This window comes from Chaetura pelagica, unplaced genomic scaffold (genome assembly GCF_000747805.2).
Source record: "Chaetura pelagica isolate M959 unplaced genomic scaffold, ChaPel_1.0 scaffold234, whole genome shotgun sequence".
In the NCBI taxonomy this organism is placed as follows: Eukaryota; Metazoa; Chordata; class Aves; order Apodiformes; family Apodidae; genus Chaetura; species Chaetura pelagica.
Genome location: NW_009952967.1, coordinates 1,204,338 through 1,223,598, shown reverse-complemented (window position 1 = coordinate 1,223,598; position 19,261 = coordinate 1,204,338). Strand labels below are relative to the sequence as shown.

Genomic DNA, 19,261 nt, shown 5'->3' with positions numbered 1-19,261 from the left:
CCTGCTGGAGTGCTCTCAAAGTGCTTAGCCTTATGATTTGGGAAGGAAAAAAGAAACTAGAGATGCCTTAACTGTGCTTACTGAAATTCTTTGTCAGACGTTTTCTCAGCTGAGTAGTTTGTATAAGATTTCTAATGTTACGCTTTTGTTTTTCCTGCCTTCTGTGACAGATGATGACAGTGAACCAATCCTTGGGCAATGGTTTGAAGAGACAATCTCTCCAAGCAAAGAGAAGGTGGCCCCACCACCCCCTCCTCCACCACCACCTTTAGAGAGCTCACCTCGAGTGAAAAGCCCCAATAAACAGAGTGCTGGAGAGAACGGGAACATCCTGGCCAGCCGCAAGGATCCGGAATTGGTACGGGAAGCTCTTGGGGCTTAATGAAATAACTGATGTGCTGTAGCATTGTTCACTTGTCACTGGTTTGCTGTGTTGACAGACAACATGATAAATGCGAAGTATTTTCAGTACATTGCTGCTGGAGAATCAGTGATGGTTGTGGATTTGAAGGAAGCTGTTTTTTCTGCTTCTCTGTCAAGTGGGATATCACAGCATTTGTTACTGTCAGGGAAGCAAAAACTGAGGGTTACAGAGAGAGGGGAAAATGAGGGCAGAACTCTAAGGGAAATGGATCCTGATACAATGCTTTTAGCTCCAGCTCCATTGGGTAAAGACAAAAATAAATACTGCATTTAGAGTTGAAGTTGACCTGAGAAGTTAGAGGGACTTGCAGCCTTTTCAGGATATTGTCAAACCAATCCCAATGTAGAGCACAGTGAGCTGCAACATCGTGAGCAAACCTGTACTGCTATGCCTGGGGTGGACTATGGGGACTTGGTTTATTTTACTGGTGGTTTAGTTTTTGTTTAATGTTGTCTTCTAGTCCCTCTGCTTTTGTTGCTTCTATAGTGTGTTTCTATTTCTTTGCAGTTTCTCAGCCTAGCTTCAAACATTTTGAACTTTATCACTTCTTCCATGCTGAACTCCAGGAACAATTTCATCCGTAACTACCTGAGTGTGTCCCTCTCAGAGCAGCACATGGCCACGCTGGCTAGCATCATTAAAGAAGTGGATAAAGATGGGCTTAAGGGTGAGGGAGCAGAACTTCTCTCTTAGAGAACACAGGCCGGATTTATAGGTCTATGTTTTCTTAGTTAAATGTGGACATTTAAACAGAGGAGAGCAATGGTGGTCATAGCTTGTGTCCCCCGCCCTCCTCTTACAGGCACATCAGATGAAGAGTTTGCTGCTGCCCTGTATCACTTCAACCATTCCTTGGTGACCTCAGATCTCCAGTCCCCTGCCTTGCAGGTAGGTCTGTGATTGAATGTATCAAAGAAATGAAGAAGTGTTAGTTGTCTTAGTGTCTACACAGACTCTCCACACCTAGGATAGTGTGTTGAGGGTTCCATTCGACCTCAGAATGTATCCTTTTGCAAAAAGAACTTGGGCTATTTTGAATCCAATGAGTTGAATGACCTTTGCAGTCAACCAGTACAAAACATCCTGCAGAGTGTCAACTAAAGAGTTCAAATTAATCCACTGAACTTCGAAGGCAATGAAAGCTGAAAAGGAAATGAGTTTGTGTATTATTTCTTTGAGAGTTGCCTCTATCCATGTGTTTATCAAGAGGCATGCCTGCAGATTAGCTTTGCTCTCAGGACTGATGTCAAAACGCCTTGGAATTCTCTCAGGAGAGAATCAAACTAATCCTTTTGCTTTCCTGTACTAACTTTGTAGCCTCTAGGTTTATTTCTAGGTCATAGGCTCACCTGACTTAACACTATAAGTAGAGGTTATGAATCTGCTTAACAATCAGTGAATTCAATCCCTGTACTTTCTGTTGACTGTTTTCTACTGTATTTAAAATAATCTGTTAGGTTTTGGTTTTTGTTTTGTTTTGTTTTTAAGCGGTTGGACTCTTCAGAAATCTGCCTTTTTATTATGGAAGAAACAAGCATTACTGTGATCAGTTAAAGGGATCTTCTTCCAGATTCTTAAATACTGAACGCAGGAGCATAAATCTCTTCCGTTGTGATGCTGAGTAGAGCTCATTCATGCAATTTTTTTTCTGCATTGGCATTGAAGATGAAAGTTCGTTGTGTTTTAAGTGACAAAAGTGACACTGGAAGTGTCCCTTGCTAGCTGTGCCTTATATTTGAGATAGAAGAGATACTGCTGTGTAAAACTTTATGAGCTCTGAAAGCCCTCATGTTTGTTCTCATCTGTATGTTCAAATCATGTTTTTAATTAAAGCATCAGACAGGATTTGCCTCATTTCAACAAGTCTGTTTTGTTCCAGAACACCCTTCTTCAGCAGCTGGGAGTTGCCCCATTTTCTGAAGGTCCATGGCCTCTCTACATCCATCCTCAAAGTCTGTCAGTGCTCTCACGACTTCTCCTGATCTGGCAGCATAAAGCCACTGCCCAGGGAGATCCTGATGTTCCAGAATGCCTTAAAGTTTGGGAAAGGTGAGAGAATTTTCTCTGAAACTGAAAGTCAGCCATCTCTTCCCTCTCTGATTTTCTCTCAAGTGAGAATTCTGTATGTTCTCTGAGCAGTGATGCTAGGAGGAGCAGAGGGTCAGTCTTGTTTGTTGCTCAAGTCCTTCACCTAGAGCATCGGAATTGAAACCTGGAGTCATTTGAATGGGTGAAGGCAGAATTATGTACAGCAATGCTGGTTTTAAAAAGGGAAAGTAGGTTCTGTTATGATGGTGCCAAGATTTTTTCCTGTCTCTGCCATTTCCTGGATGTCAAAGTCTGTGACAAGGTTTAGCTGACTTAGAGCTGTAGTGGACAGATTTTGCTTTCTCTCTGGAGTTTGTTTCCCATCCAGCCTATTTACCACTTATTGAATATCTGTAGGTTTTACTGTTTGGATGGTCTCATTCCAGTCCCTAATGTAGTGAATAATTTGTGAAATTTCCAGTATTAGAAGAAGAAACAGAAAGATATAGTTAAGAAAATGTTTCTCTGACCTCTAGTTAATGTGATTTTAAAGAAAGATCTAAGCAAGGAGAAAAGGAAACTTCATGGAGTTCCTCTCTTCTTGTCAGGTTTTTGGGCACACTGAAGCAAAATGCCTTGCAGGGGACTCTTCCCAGTGACACAGAAGATCTGAATGTTGAACATCTCCAGCTGCTGCTGCTTATTTTTCACAATTTTTCTGAGAGGGGCCGCAGGTCTATCATGATGCTCTGTATCCAGACAATTGTAGAGCTGACTGTGAACATGGACACCCAGCAATGTTCTGTGCCACTTATTGTGGCACGTCTGCTCTTAGTGTTTGACTACCTGCTCCACCAGTATTCCAAGGCTCCAGTGTATCTGTTTGAACAGGTGAGATTTTGAGGTCAAGTTCAGGATATTTAGTTGGTCACTCAGCAGAAATCTGCAGTGGGTTTTGTTGTTACCAGTCTTTGGAGTTACAATGCATGAGTAACTGCAGTTGCTGATTTCCTACCAGCAGGTTCAGTTTGAGAGCAAATTTCTGGTGTAATTAGTATCCTAATAAATCCTGTTAAGGACGGGATGAATGCCTTGTATTTCAAAATCTTCAGTATTTGGGGATTTAAACACCATTTTACTTATACCTTGTAGGCCATGTCTTTGCTTTAGCTTTTCAGTGTTGAGGTTTTTGGCCCTGTTCTCATTCATGAGATGCTAGTCTGGCTTTTTCAGTTGTTGGAAGCTTCACAATTGATTTAAACTGCTTGTTCCAGAACAAAAATAATCAGATAAGAGACCAAGACTTCCCTCAGAACCTGGGAATGATTGTGTTTTAGCAACAGGGCTGTATGGTTTTTATGGCATTTGGGGAAGAGAAACACCATGTACCAGTACAGGTTGGGGGCTGACCTGCTGGAGAGCAGTGTAGGAGAAAGGGACCTGGGGGTCCTGGTAGACAGGAGGATGACCATGAGCCAGCAATGTACCTTCATGGCTAGGAAAGCCAATGGCATCCTGGGGTGCATTAGAAAGGGTGTGGTTAGTCAGTCAAGAGAGGTTCTCCTCCCCCTCTATTCTGCATTGGTAAGGCCGCATCTGAAGTATTGTGTCCAGTTCTGGACCCCTCAGTTCCAGAAGGACAGGGAACTGCTTGAAAGAGTCCAGCGCAGAGCTACAAAGATGATGAAGGGAGTGGAACATCTCCCTTATGAGGAAAGGCTAAGGGAGCTGGGTCTCTTTAGCTTGGAGAAAAGGAGACTGAGGGGTGACCTCATCAAGGTTTACAAATATGTAAGGGGTGAGTGTCAGGGAGATGGAGTTAAGCTTTTCTCAGTGATGACTAGCGATAGGACAAGGCGTAATGGGTGCAAATTGGAGCATAGGAGGTTCAAGGTGAATATCCGAAAAAATTTTTTTACTGTGAGGGTGACAGAGCCCTGGGCCAGGCTGCCCAGGGAGGTTGTGGAGTCTCCTTCACTGGAGACATTCAAAACCCACCTGGATGCGTTCCTGTGTGATGTACTCTAGGTGACCCTCCTCTGGCAGGGGGGTTGGACTAGATGATCTTTCAAGGTCCCTTCCAACCCCTAGGATTCTATGATTCTTTCTGTTGATGGCAGTGATATTTTCCTCCCTACCCCTTAATGACAAGGTTTTTTGTTTTTAACTTAGGTGCAATATAATTTGCTGACACCACCCATTGGCTGGGTGAGTAGATCCCAGGATAGCAGCAGACAGCCATCTGTCCCACTCTATCATGGGTTTAAAGAAGTGGAAGAAAACTGGACCAAACATTGCTCAGCAGGTAAGAAGGAAAGGATGATGAATTTTTTATTCCAAGATTTTACACAGAAATGAGAGCTCTTCTGGTGTGGGCAGCTTTTCCTGCCTTTAGTGGACATAGTTACAATAGACATAAAAATGCATGTAATGCAGGAGAAGTTTTATGAAACAAAAATACTATAATCTAGCAGTAAGCTGCAAGTAATTAAAAATAGGTGTGTATTTAAATATGTAGGATTGTATGAATGGGAGAACCTTATTTTCTGTCCTCACATTCCAGATGCAGTTCCACAGCCCAGATTCTACTGCATCCTATCTCTAGAAGCTTCTGAGGATGATCTGAACCGTCTAGATAGCACGGTATCGCTCTTCCCTTGTTTTTTCTGGTTGAAAGATCTCTCTGTTGGCCTTGAGGGCTCTGTTGATTAGACAGGTGCCAGGGAAAACAGACAAGAAGAGAAGACTTGATGAAGAAGCTGGAGCAGAACTGTTCCACCAAGCAGAGATAAGAATAGGGACTGAATCAGATAATAAGGCATTCCTTTGCTACCAAAACACTGGAGGCAAAGACACGTGAAGTGAGAGTTGCTTTCTCATCATTTTGCTGCATGTCCTTCCTGGATTTTGCTTCCTCACTAGATTTATTGTCATCAAGGTGATGGACTTGCTTCTTGCATGGTCTCTTATAACCTGTGGATATTCTGAATACTTAGAATAAGAACTTGTCTTCTCTTGCAGGTTTGTGAGGTCCTTTTCTCCAGGACTATGAAGTATGATGAGCTTTACACAGCCCTGACTTCACTACTTGCAGCTGGGTCTCAGTTTGATACACTCAAGAGGAAAGAGAACAAAAATGTTACTGCTTTGGTAGGACTCTTGATGTAATGTCTGTGTTGAGGAATAATCATAGAATCATGGAATGGTTTGGGTTGGAAGGGACCTTCAAGATCATCTAGACTCAACCCCCTGCATGGGCAGGGACACCTCCCACCAGCCCAGGTTGCTCCAAGCCCCATCCAGCCTGCCCTTCAACACTTCCAGGGATGGAGCAGCCACAGCTTCCCTGGATAAGTTTTTAAACTTAGCATTTTCAAGCAAAATATTAAACCAAAGACAGTGGTTGGTGTGATGGGGAACTTAAAAATCCCATAGCTAATGGGAGTGCTTCTGGTGATGGTGCATCTTGTATCAGTTTTTAACTCACAACATGGTTTATTATTGCTGTGTGTCCCTGTAATTCCAGGAGGTCTGGTAGAATATGATAAAGCAGAAGAATTTAGTATCATCTTTCCTTTTACTTTTCTCACTCTTCTTTGTTGCATATTTTGTTGTATAATATGACAGAAACTCAGTCCAGTGTATACTCATCTGAATTGACACATCTAGAGGAATCCAGAGTCTCTAATGTGATCATTTTAGTGCCTGTAATGATTAAAACTGCAACCTGCCTTTATTAATTTGTCCAAGTCTACTTTTGTTTAGGAAGCCTGTGCACTCCAGTACTACTTCTTGATTCTGTGGCGAATCCTGGGGATTTTGCCTCCATCCAAGAGCTACATGAATCAGTTGGCTACAAACAACCCTGAGATGAGTGAGTGTGACATTTTACACACCTTGCGCTGGTCGTCCCGCCTGCGGATCACCTCCTATGTCACATGGATCAAGGTACAGCCTCATCTCCACGGGGGTGTTTTGTAGTGTTGTTGACAAGGAAGAATGTCAGTCTCCTCCTCTTCCGTGCCAACTGCATGTGGGATTTGTTGTGTGGGGATGATGGTGAGAGTGGGAACTTGGGGCTATGTTTTCTAAAGTGTTCTAGTCTCTTAATTGGCAGAGTTAATTATAGAGCCCTTCTAAAGTGTGACAGGCCTTTTTTTGGCATCTGTAGGATCACCTAACCAAGCAGGGCATGAAAGCTGACCATGCTGCTTCTCTCATTGAATTGGCCTCCAGCAAGTGCAGCTCAGTGAAGTATGATGTGGAAATAGCAGAGGAATATTTTGCACGACAGGTGAGGTGTGAATGGAGTTGAGCAAGTGAAGCTTCTGTTTTTATGGAATGATTTGCACTTACTGTTCCATTCCCTTATATTTGAAGATATCTTCTTTCTGTGGTGTTGACTGCACAACTATCCTCCAACTGCACGAAGTTCCCAGTTTACAATCCATTTACACCCTTGATGCTGCAATTTCCAAGATACAGGTTTCTCTAGATGAGCACTTTTCCAAGCTAGCTGCAGAAACTGATCCTCACAAATCTTCAGACATAACCAAGAACCTCCTGCCTGCTACCCTGCAGCTTATTGACACTTATGCTACATTTACCAGGTACAGTCCTTAAGATTGCTACAAAGGATACAATTTTCCTCTGGGCATAGATCTTTCTTTGCATTTCTTGTGTTGTTTTTTTAGAGATAGGTGCCTTTTCTGTTGAAGTCCAGTATATTTAATCTAATCTAACTTGTGTTCCTTGTTTTAAAAGAAGAATAAAAAATAGCTTCTCAAGCCAGGTATGTGAAGCTGTTGTTTTTAAGGAGCCTCCTTGGCTGATCTTTGAAGACTTAAAACCTCCTCTTAGCACTCCCTAGGAGGTTATTTCAGTAATAAATTTCAGGAATAACCTGAAGATTATTTCACTGAGATAATGTTGGGACTGTCAGACCATCAAGAAAGAGATGGGGTTTAATTCTTTTGTTAAGAGCCTGAAGTCTTCTAAACTCTTGGCAGAATTTATGTAGAAGAAAGCAAAAGTAAATCAGCTTTGTTTTTTATTTCTTTGAGTTGATGCTTTTCCTGCTAAGTAGCTTGGAGGAAATCAAAGCCCAGAACTCCTGGAGTGGTTTTAACACGATGTACAGGGCAGAACTTCAAAAGTTTGCTGTCTTGTCACTGTATTGCTACCCTTTAGTTCTGAAATGCAGAGCTGTTCCCTGAAATGAATCCTTTCCATCCTGACTGCAGATCTTACTTACTACGAAGCCTCTCTGAAGAGGGCTCCCCTGAGAACAAGCCCTCTGAGGAGAAGTTACGAGGTTACGCTGCTGTCCTGGCCGTTGGATCCAGCCGCTGCAAGTCCAATACTCTAGGTGAGGCTACTGGATTGTTCCAATTTCCATCCCTCTGCAGGTGGAGCTTTCTACAGTGCTGCCAACAGTCATTTTCAAAGCTGGCTCATGTGTTCTTGGCCACTTTGTTCAAATAAGGGTGTTGCCCTCTCAGCAGCAGACTGGGAAGGCTTTCCTTTTAGTATCCTAACAACTGAAGAAGTTGGGAAAGCCTTGGAAGAGTAACTACTTTGTGGGCTTATGGAAATGCTTTTATAACCATGTTCATCCGCTGATGGCATAACGTAGAAAGGGGAATTAGGGAATGTCGATATATTGAAGACTGCTGTGGATTAATATTTTTGCCATGTTTCCTGTAGTTTTCGTTTTTATAAAGTGAGAGAAGCTGAGGAGCTCTTCCAAAGTTTATGGATAATTTTGACTTGCAGAAAAGCATGAAATAGTCCTCAGTAGAGTGGCAGCCCAAATTACTTACAATTGTGTCTTAATCAAGTGATTCAGTTTTCAACAGTGCTGTAGAAGCATTCTGGTTTTCAGTGGGCCCCACGAAATGATTCAATTACATATGATTCCATATTGATTGCAGGTCCAACACTTGTCCAGAACTTGCCATCAGCTGTGCAGACTTTATGTGAATCATGGAACAACATCCATACAAACGAATTTCCAAACATTGGCTCATGGGTGAGTCCAGCCTTGTGGATTGATCTGGTCTGATCTTAACTCCATGGATTGCTGTGAATGGTGGGCAGTGTGCCCTCCTGTTTGGGATAGCTGGTGTTGATTGTGCTGTGTGTCTCCACCCTCAGCGCAACGCCTTTGCCAACGACACCATCCCTGCAGAAAGCTACATCAGTGCAGTGCAAGCTGCCCACCTCGGCACCCTCTGCAGCCAAACTCTGCCCCTTGCAGCCTCTCTGAAACACACCTTGCTTTCCCTGGTCAGGCTCACGGGGGATCTCATTGTGTAAGTCATGGGTTTGGGGTTCCATTCCTACTGTGGGGATCTGTCTGCTCTGAATGTCTGTCTTCAGCAGTGGAACACTTCACAAGCTGGCACTGTACTTTGAATTAAGCCTTTAACAGAGTTACTTTCAGTTTACAATTCTAAATGAATCAAAATAACCTTTCTGTCTGGATCTCTCGAAGTCAGACTCCCTGAGAGAAATCTTTAATCCTTCTTGTTGAATGCAAGAAACTGAGAGATAAGCTGAAACAATCTAGATCTAATGAATTATTTTGTCTTTTTGTTATTGTTCACCTATGTGATGTTTTCAAAGCATAAGGAAAAAGTGAAATGAAAGACATGTTTTTTTCTAGGGAGTTACTCTTAAGATACTCTGAAACAAAAAAATAATGGTTGGCATTGCAGAGAGATCTAAAAGCTCTACTGTGGGGTAGTGGGACTGTCTAGGAAGACCTTGTAGCTGTGGACGCAAAAGTAACGTGGAGTTTTCCAAATGAAAATAATTTTTCAGAGGAGAAAAATGGCTGGGCAGTGTGTCTATCCCAGCTTTCTAAGAAGGGTTTTACCACTGACTTCCATCCAGGACTTGTGCCTTACTCGTGTGCCTTCTTACCTAAGAAGGAAGTTCTCTGATACCTCATGCAGAGAATTAACTTGTTTGGTTTTCTTTTCAAGCTGGTCAGACGATTTGAACCCAGCTCAAGTAATTCACTCCCTCCTGCCACTACTTCTGGAGACCAGCACAGAGAGTGTGGCAGAAATAAGCAGCAACTCCCTAGAGAGGATCTTGGGCCCTGCAGAATCAGATGAATTCCTGGCACGCGTGTATGAGAAGCTGATCACAGGATGCTACAACATACTGGCCCACCACTCTGATCCAAACAGGTAACAGGCTGTGGGGCTTGTAGGTCTCTTCCAACAAAGCTGCATACAAGTAATTATATGTACAGTGTGTTTAAGTAGCAGTGTCATGTCTTGAACAGCACAACAGAAAGGGGAAAAATCAGCTTATTTTTATCTGTTGAAGACTTCTATACTTGTAGACTGAAAATACAAGATTTATTCATGTTACCAGAATTTTCAGCATTGTCATTAGATGGTGTGGATTTTAATCATCTCTTGTAACTCTGGATGGAGGATGTATGTATTCTGAGAACTTTTTATTTAAGCAAATAGAAATTATGTAAATACAAACACAAAATCGAAGCTGAAGATGCCGGCTTGACTTGCTTTATATCCCTTTGTTCTTGCTGTTTGTAAGGATGGCTAATCCCTGCTTTATCACAGCAAACTAGCCAGATTTGTGCTTCTCACCCCCTTACTTGCTGTGTGTATTGAGGAAAAAGAAGCTTGATGCTCAGATGTTGAGTCTACCCATCTGAAACATAAAACCATTAGGCGTGATGATGTTGCATCTTTTTAACACTGATCCTCTCTGGATGGAAGGTATTCAGAGAGAGATCTACTGAGCCTTCTGGGAGAGAATGTAAATGTAATTGGATTTGACTTGCAGGGTGCATTGTGAAGTGGGGAGGAGTAACACTGAAAGAGACTTAAAGTGTAAAAAGAGCAGCCATTTTAGAGGCATTTGTAATGTGGGGAGTCTGGAAGGTTTATGTTATTCTAGGTATCTGACTGTGTGACTTGTCTGCAGCATCATGTGCCACGGCTTATCTGAACATTTGGTGGATTTGTTGACATTTATCATAGAAAGGTTTGGGTTGGAAGGGACCTTAAAGATCATCTAGTCCCAACCCTCTGCCATGGGCAGCGACACCTCCCACCAGCCCAGGTTGCTCCAAGCCCCATCCAACCTGCCCTTCAACCCTGCCAGGGATGGGCCAGCCACAGCTTCCTTGGGGAACCTGGGCCAGGGTCTCACCACCCTCACATGAAATAATAACTTCTTAATGTCCAACCTAAATCTCCCCTCTCCCAGCTTAAAACCATTACTCCTCATGCTATCCCTACACACCCTGGTAAAAAATGTATGATTATTCTCCTGTCTCTTGGAAGCAGAGCTGCTTTCATCTATTGCAAAGTTTATTGTCTCAGCAAAATTGATCCCTTTCTGGCTCTCAGAATCATTGAAATAATTGAAATAATTCTTATATTTTCTTATTTAATATGCATCTTTTTGATCCTTAGTGGTCTGGATGAGTCCATCTTGGAGGAATGTTTGCAGCACCTGGAGAAACAGCTCGAGAGCAGCCAAGCCAGAAAAGCCATGGAGGAATTCTTTTCAGAAAGGTGAAATGATCCTGAAAGTTGTAGCCTGAGAACTTCCTTTCCTTTTTCTCTTAGCTTGTCACTGCCAACACCTAAGTGATCTTAATACCATTGCTCAGGAAGAGAAAAAGGAAAAAAAAATAATATTTAAGGATAAGATATCCTTCAAGGAGCTCAGCAGATTGTGATTTTCTGTGTGGGAGAGGACCTAGATTTTTGTCAATTCAAATATTGAGTAATTTCTCACAGTGATCATCAGTGGGGAATCTTGCAAGGTGAAGGTTTTGTCAAAGAAATGTGTTTATTTTATAGGGAAGGTTTTGAGAGATGCTGGTCTATAAAGCAGCTGCAGAATCCCAGGTTCTCTCAGTGCTTTCTTGGGAAAATAAGTTGATCATTTGGAGGGTGGAGATGGGGTGCTTGCCTGACTTAGAATGATGACAACAAATTGTGGTGGAAACAGCATAGAACAGCAACAGTGTTCTGAAGAGATGTGAGGGTGAACTGGGGGAAAGTTTTTCTCTATTAGAAAGCCAACCCTGTCTGGTTTTGCTCTACTTGTTCAACAGTTTAAAACTGAAGCAGTTTGCTGGCTGTACTTTGTTCACAAGGAAGGGAAAAATAGGCAAGAAAATCTTGCGTTTTGGTTTCGGAATCAGGAAGAGGCCCTTTTGAGACTTGATAGCTGGAGAATACTGACCTGCCACTCAGGAGCTTGTGAGATTTACAAGTTTTAGCCTGAGTTAAGAGTTGGCTGTTTGTCTGAAATCAGTTTTGCTTCCAGATGTAACTGGGAGCAAGTGAAGAAAAAAAAAAGGTGTGAGTTGTCTTTTTCAAAGCTGACTGAATTTTTCCCCCTCCATGCAGTGGAGAACTGGTCCAGATCATGATGGCAACAGCCAATGAAAACCTTTCAGCAAAGTTTTGCAACAGGGTGCTGAAATTCTTCACCAAGCTCTTCCAGCTGAGTAAGTGGTTGTTGTATCTCTTCTGTCCTGCCTTTGTCCTTCTTGTGTTAGACTGTGATATGGAGATGCTGGCAAGAAAAAGCTGGAAGAAGAAGCTGAGGGACACCTTCATGTTGTAGTGGAAAACCGTCTTCAAACACCTTGGTTGTAGCATCTGTCTCTCACTAATCCTTTTCTCCACCAGCTGAGAAGAGTCCCAACCCCAGCCTGTTGCGACTTTGTGGTTCTTTGGCTCAGCTGGCTTGTGTGGAGCCTGTACGTCTCCAGGCCTGGTTAACCAGGATGACCATGTCCCCACCCAAAGATTCAGATCAGCTGGATGTTGTGCAAGAGAACAGGCAGCTGCTGCAGCTCCTGACAACTTACATTGTTCGGGAAAACAGGTAAAGTTCAGCTTTGTCATTTCTCTTGGGTGCTGAGCATGTCTTTTCTAGATGTCCAAATACCTTGTGAGTTGCTGATGGTTTTAAGTTGCTGATGGCTTCTTGTCAGCTTTAAAATTATGTTTGCCCTGTAAGCCCTGCTGTGTCAGTGCCATGTGGTGTGTGCCTCAGCTGTATTTCAGCAGGTGTTGTGCCATGTCTGAAACTTTCTTCTTTTTGATTAGCCAAGTCGGAGAAGGTGTGTGCACAGTTCTGCTGAGTACTCTGATCCCAATGGCAACAGAGATGTTGGCCAATGGTGATGGCACAGGCTTTCCCGAGCTGATGGTCGTGATGGCAACTTTGGCTAGTGCAGGACAAGGTGCTGGACACCTCCAGCTTCATGGTGCTGCTGTTGATTGGCTGGGCAGATGGTAAGAGTGAACTCTGTTAATTTGCATCACTTAGACTGTTAGTTATTTTTTTTCCTGGCAATTTTGGGACAGAAGCTCATGCTTACGGATACATGCTTATGTTTCAGTTTGCTGTTTGGAATATAAAGTGTCTGAGAGAGGCTGATCTGTGTCCCCCTCACTAAGAACAACCATGTCTTTTCTTTGTTCCACTCTTGATGGTTTAATTTCTGCATTTGTACATTTCCCACTGGTAAATAAAACTGAACGCTTGAAGCTGTTGGTGAGAACTGAGTTTAAACTTCTCAAAGACTGTTAGATGTAATGATCTTCTCTACCGTTTTGTGTTACAGCAAGAAATACCTGTCTCAGAAGAATGTGGTAGAAAAAATGAATGCAAATGTCATGCAAGGAAAGGTAAGATGTGCCTGTTGCTTAACTTGCAGGAGTAAATCCCACGTGTGAGCTGTGTCTGCTGTCCTGGTTTGGTTGCACTGGGGGAGTTTTAAAAGCCATTTGGTCAGGGGGACTTATATATCCTTGCCTTAAAGCAGCTGCTGGGGGATCTAAATATTGCCTCTCATCTCCATTCATCTTCTTTCTAGCATGTGACTATCCTGGAGTGTACATGTCACATTGTCTCTTACCTGGCCGATGTCACCAACGCACTGAGCCAGAGCAGTGGCCAAGGACCAAGTCACCTTTCTGTTGATGGAGAGGAACGGGCCATTGAGGTGGATTCAGACTGGGTGGAAGAGTTGGCAGTGGAGGAGGAAGACTCTCAGGCTGAAGATTCGGTAGGCAATAGGCACAGTTAATGCTGTAGATCAGATGCAGTTTTCTTTTGCAGCTTCCACATCAGAATTGCTATAAAATAAGAAGTTGTTGTTGTTGCTTTTTTCCTATTGTGAGACTGAGTGAAGAACCCTATTTGTCAGGTCTGGAAAAGAATATCCCATTAATGTGCAGATCTTCGTGATATCAACAAGTTAAAATGTGATTTATTTTTTTGTAGAAAAGAATGAAAGAAATGGAGTAAGATTGAGTTGTTCCTACTGGCTTGTTTGCCAGTTACCAGCTTTTATAGCAACAAGGAACTTACATTAGGCTTTTAAGTGCTGTTGGATGGGGAAAAAAAGCTGTTATTACTGCATTCTTAACAATTTATTGTCCCAATATATTATTTTTGTTACTTTTTCCTGCTTCACTCTTTTGAGTTGCTGTAAAATAGCAACTCCTCTTTCCATGTGCTTTGATACCAGCTGCCAGTTTTTAGCTAGGTGGTGCTAGAACTTGTTATTGAAATGTACTTTTAGTGTCTGAGGAATCCATTCTGTCCCATGTGCCTTTACTCTAGCTGTAGTTATAACACCTTTCCAAACCAACTTCTTTACTGACAGGATGAAGATTCTCTTTGTAATAAACTCTGTACCTTCACCATCACACAGAAAGAATTCATGAACCAGCACTGGTAAGAATCTCTCAAATCTTAGGTTCAGGAAATAAATGCAATCTGTGGGCCTTCCAGAGTCATCCTATTTTATAACTCGTCTGGCTTATTTTATGCAGGTATCACTGTCACACTTGCAAGATGGTTGATGGAGTTGGTGTTTGCACAGTTTGTGCTAAAGTTTGTCACAAGGACCATGAGATTTCTTATGCCAAGTACGGGTCGTTCTTCTGTGACTGTGGAGCCAAGGAGGATGGCAGTTGCCTGGTAAAGTGTCTTCATGTCAACACACAGGCTGTGATTCCTGGAGTTTTTACAAGCCTTTTGCAGACATTTATGTTCTGCAATCAGTTATGTCATGATATGAGTGCATAAGAATAAACCCTCTTCATTTATAGCTTGCCTAGAGATTCCTTTTATTGCACCAAACAAGTGCATTGACAAATCTCTCTCCTAGTTACTACTGGGATTCTACCTTCCTTTACAGAGTTGGCAAGTTAGTTTAAGCTACACAACATTTGGATATCACCTTTCCCCATGTTTTCCGCTAGCAGCAAAGAAACATTATCTTAAGCATGAAAGTTTTTCTAACACTTGGGTGAAGAGTGGGATGCAGGACACAGCTGTTTTCTTGATTTAAAGTTGCAGTCTAAGAGAATTGCACTTTTTCTTTAAAATGACATTAATCTTGCTGCTATTACAATTCATTCATTTGGTCAGTGGTAAAACTGAGTCTGGTTTGAGCTTTTCTCATTGCTCTGTCATTCCCAGGCTTTGGTGAAGAGAACTCCCAGCAGTGGGATGAGCTCTACCATGAAAGAATCAGCCTTCCAGAGCGAGCCCAGGGTGCCCGAGAGCGTCATTCGACATGCAAGCACCTCTCCTGCAGAGAAGGCCAAGGTCACCATTAGTGAGGGGAAAGGCCCTGATGAAGAAAAACCCAAGAAGAGCAGCCTGTGTAGAAATGTTGAGGGCTGTCGAGAGGAATTGCAGTCCCAGGTATCTATTAGTTTGAAGGAAGATGGATGGTTTATGAGAGGATCTTAGGTAGACTGTGTTGGTTATCAGCCAAGTTGCTTGATAATAAAACTGGAAGAGGGGCTATTTAGGTTGGACATTAAGAAGAAATTCTTCAGGTGAGACCGTGGCCCAGGTTGCCCAGGGAAGCTGTGGCTGCCCCATCCCTGGAAATGTTGAAGGGCAGGTTGGATGGGGCTCGGAGCAACCTGGTCTGGTGGGAGGTGTCCCTCCCCATGCAGGGGGTTGGATCTAGATGATCTTTAAGGTCCCTTCCAACCCAAACCATTCTATGATTTTTATGCTCTTCTTTATGATAAGAGGGATTATAAAAGCAGCATCAGACTTTAAAAACTGGTTGACAAGCAGCTCTTGAGAAGACTCCCACCAGGAGGGTGGCAGGGACTAGAGGGAAAGTCTTATGAAGAGAAGCTGAGGCCGCTGTGCTTGTTTAGCCTGGAGAAGAGGAGACTCAGAGGGGACCTTCTCACTCTCTACAACCACCTGAAGGGAAGTTGTGCTCAGGTGGGGTCGGGCTCTTATCCCAGGCAACCAGTGACAGGACGAGAGGGCCTGGCCTGAAGCTGCACTAGGGGAGGTTAAGGTTGAGTATTAGGAAGCACTTCCTCATGGAAGGAGTGATCAGACATTGGAAGGGACTGCCCAGGGAAGTGGTGGAGGCACCGTCCCTGGAGGTGTTTAAGGAAAGACTGGTTTTGGCACTTAGTGCCATGGTCTGGCTGATGTGGTGGTGTGAGGTCGTAGGCTGGACTTCATGATCTCAGAGGTCTTTTCCAGCCTCAGTAATTCCATGATTCTGTGATCTTGTGCCTCACTTGCCTTACCTCTTCCTTGTAGGCCAACTTCTCCTTTGCACCTTTGGTGCTGGAGATGCTGAATTTCCTGATGGATGCCATCCAGGTAAACTTCCAGCAAGCTTCAGCCATGGGGAGCAGCAGTCGTGCCCAGCAGGCACTCAACGAACTGCACACTTCAGACAAGTCAGTAGAGATGACTGATCAGTTGATGGTATGATACTAAAGAAGGGATTAGATCACTGAAAGGTGGGATGGCTTTTAAACGGGAACATGTCAGTGATACACTTCTGTGTACTTTTACTAATGACTCAGGTCCCAACTCTTGGCTCTCAAGAAGGTGCTTTTGAGAACGTCCGTATGAACTACAGCGGTGACCAGGGCCAGACCATCCGGCAGCTGATCAGTGCCCATGTGCTGAGGAGGGTGGCCATGTGTGTGCTGTCATCTCCTCATGGACGGAGGCAGCACCTGGCAGTCAGTCATGAGAAGGGCAAGGTGAGTTCTCTTGACTCCTCAGAGAGTGTTGGATTGTGAAGGAAAATGAGGTTGTAGTAGAGGTGGGGATTGGGCTGTTCCGTGAAGGTACCAGTGATGGCACAAGAGATACTGGCCTCAGGTTGGCCGGGGCAGGTTTAGATCGGATGTTCATTGGTTCAATGAAGGGTTGTCAGGCACTGGAACAGACTGCAGAGGCCAGTGGTGGAGTCACCATCCTTGGAGGGATTTAACAGTCATATAAACAAAGTACTGAGGGATATAGTTTAGTTAAGACTTGTCAGTGTTAGGTTGACAGTTGGACTCAGTGATCTTTAAGGTCTTTTCCAACCAAGGTAATTCTGTGAAGCAACCTTAGAGCACTGAACAATAAGCAGGACATGATCTGGGCTGCCTTTCCCGAGGTCTGGGTGTGCTGTAAAATATTGCAAAGCTTAGAAAAACCTCTCATTCTTCAGAAAAAAGAGTTCTTGCAGCAGAAGCAGTGAAAACCGCAGGGACACAGTGAGAGACCTGCAAGTGTTACTCCTTTTTCTCCTTGAGTGCAAAGCTGAATGACTTAAGTTCCTTTTGCTTTGCAGATCACAGTCCTCCAGCTCTCAGCACTGCTCAAACAAGCAGACTCCAGCAAGAGGAAACTGACCCTCACTCGCCTTGCGTCTGCACCCGTTCCCTTCACTGTGCTGAGCCTGACTGGGAATCCCTGCAAGGAGGACTACCTGGCTGTGTGTGGGCTGAAAGTAAGTGCCTGAATAACCCTCTTCTGGACAGCTGGAAACATCAGCTCAAAGCCAGGTGTATTTCTTTCCTCTGAGGAGCTGGCTCCGAAGGTCTGTCACTAATTTTAGCTCATGGCTCACTTTTCTCCTAGATATCTTGAAGTAAAGAAGCATATGAATAATATAATAAATGAGTGCCTCAAATGAAATAATACTTCTTATTGTATTTAAGCCAGTTTTACTTTTAAGACAGAGGAGTTAAGATTTAGTCACATGAAACTTGGTGTGGTAGAACTAGTCTGTGACAACTAGTTTTTGTAGCAGTGACTCCTCTTTTTTGTGTGCTCCCAAATTTCTATTCCATCTTTCACAGCACAGAATCCACAAATCTGCTGTTTAGCTAAGAAATAGTTGAACTCTGTGTGGGTTTTGTTTTTCTTTACAAACTTTAAGCTGTCATTCCTCTTAAAGGCAGGAATTCTAGATTCTTACTTCATGAATCACTGTTGGCACCGAGAGAGGTGCTGGCTTTTAACTCCCTTCTTGGCTTGAAATGACTACAAACATTTTGTTCTGATTATTTTCGTTACTCCAGGACTGCCACGTGTTAACTTTCAGCAGCTCTGGATCAGTCTCTGATCATCTGGTGCTTCATCCGCAACTGGCCACTGGAAATTTCATCATTAAAGCTGTGTGGCTGCCAGGATCTCAAACAGAGCTTGCTATTGTGACTGCAGACTTTGTGAAGGTGTGTTTGGTCCACAATCTGTTGATGATACCTCATTGTCTTCTTTCAGAAATTTTAGAGCCTGGATCTTTCTGGAGTTGTACGCAGAAGAATGTGATTATATTCTTAGTTAGAAATAAATTGGAAATATAAATTTGTCATGTTCGGCTGCTCTTGTCATAAGAGAAAACAAAACCAAAGAACCCAAAGTGCAAAAAAATAAACTATAACATGTAATAGGCTTTCTCTTGTCTCAACATCTGTCCATTTACACTGGTTTGCATCATAGTATATAACTATTTTCTTTGTTTTTCCTACAGATCTATGACCTCTCAGTTGATGCCTTGAGCCCCACTTTCTATTTCCTTCTACCAAGTTCCAAAATCAGGGATGTCACTTTTCTCTTCAATGAGGAGGGGAAGAACATAATTGTCATCATGTCCTCTGCTGGCTACATCTATACTCAGCTCATGGAGGAGGCAAGCAGTGCTCAGCATGGACCATTCTATGTCACCAATGTCCTTGAAATCAATCATGAGGACCTAAAGGTATTGGTGACTTCCCTGTAGCATGGGCTGCAGTGGCTTTCTCTCTCTTTTTCATGCCTTACAGTTGAGGGCAGAAGTTTCCTTTTAGTTTTCCCTCTTTTAAGCTTCCTGATCTAGATGGATGAGCTTGCTAGCCCTCCAGAGAGAGAAACATCCTTGCAGAGAAAGAGGGTGGGGTGAAAATTAAACCCCTTGATCTAGAAAATGGAGCATGTTTTCCATGGCTGGCTCTCAAGTCATGCCTGGCAGGATTTCTCAGTATGGTGATGGCTTCAGAGCAATGCAGTTCTTGGAGTGAGGCGCTCCAGAGGTGCAGGAACCAGAATGGATAACGTTACTGACCTTTGCTGGGGCTGCAGAGGTGGAGTGAGCCTTTATTTCTGGTCAGCAGCAGCTCTGTAGTCTTGGGGGGGGGGGGGGGAGGGTTTGACTTTTAAAATCTGTCTGCATTTCACTCAGTGTTTTTAGCCCAGCCTGGTCCAGAGTAGGGGAAGAGATGAGAAGGTGGCCCTTAGGAAAGCTTTTGAATAAGCTGGGAACATGGGGAGTGCTCCATATGAGATTGTCATACAACAGATGTGGTAGCTGAGGGTGCTGCCTGTGGCTGTGCAGTCACAGCATCCCCTCCCAAAAGCCTTTGAAGTATCTGATGGATGAGTTCACTGAGGAGCTGAGCTTAAAAAATTGTCATGTAGGGTTGTCCCCTCCCACTGCTGGGAAGGGAGCAGGGAACAGGCTTTTGGAATGCT

General features: G+C 43.4%; 1 protein-coding gene across 1 annotated transcript in view; it reads left to right on the top strand.

Moving 5' to 3' along the window:
• The window catches only part of UBR4 (ubiquitin protein ligase E3 component n-recognin 4), an 81,786-nt gene that overhangs the window by 8,265 nt on the left and 54,260 nt on the right, over positions 1–19,261 (top strand). Inside the window, 29 exon segments of the mRNA XM_009995794.1 lie at positions 171–358; positions 932–1,091; positions 1,227–1,312; positions 2,304–2,473; positions 3,061–3,343; positions 4,625–4,757; positions 5,016–5,095; positions 5,474–5,602; positions 6,218–6,400; positions 6,624–6,746; positions 6,833–7,062; positions 7,696–7,820; positions 8,386–8,483; positions 8,609–8,766; positions 9,442–9,651; positions 10,915–11,016; positions 11,863–11,963; positions 12,148–12,346; positions 12,571–12,759; positions 13,092–13,155; positions 13,344–13,535; positions 14,139–14,209; positions 14,308–14,455; positions 14,960–15,187; positions 16,064–16,234; positions 16,336–16,518; positions 17,100–17,258; positions 17,833–17,985; positions 18,285–18,512. Of these exon segments, the coding sequence (XP_009994096.1) occupies positions 171–358; positions 932–1,091; positions 1,227–1,312; positions 2,304–2,473; positions 3,061–3,343; positions 4,625–4,757; positions 5,016–5,095; positions 5,474–5,602; positions 6,218–6,400; positions 6,624–6,746; positions 6,833–7,062; positions 7,696–7,820; positions 8,386–8,483; positions 8,609–8,766; positions 9,442–9,651; positions 10,915–11,016; positions 11,863–11,963; positions 12,148–12,346; positions 12,571–12,759; positions 13,092–13,155; positions 13,344–13,535; positions 14,139–14,209; positions 14,308–14,455; positions 14,960–15,187; positions 16,064–16,234; positions 16,336–16,518; positions 17,100–17,258; positions 17,833–17,985; positions 18,285–18,512 (4,544 nt within the window).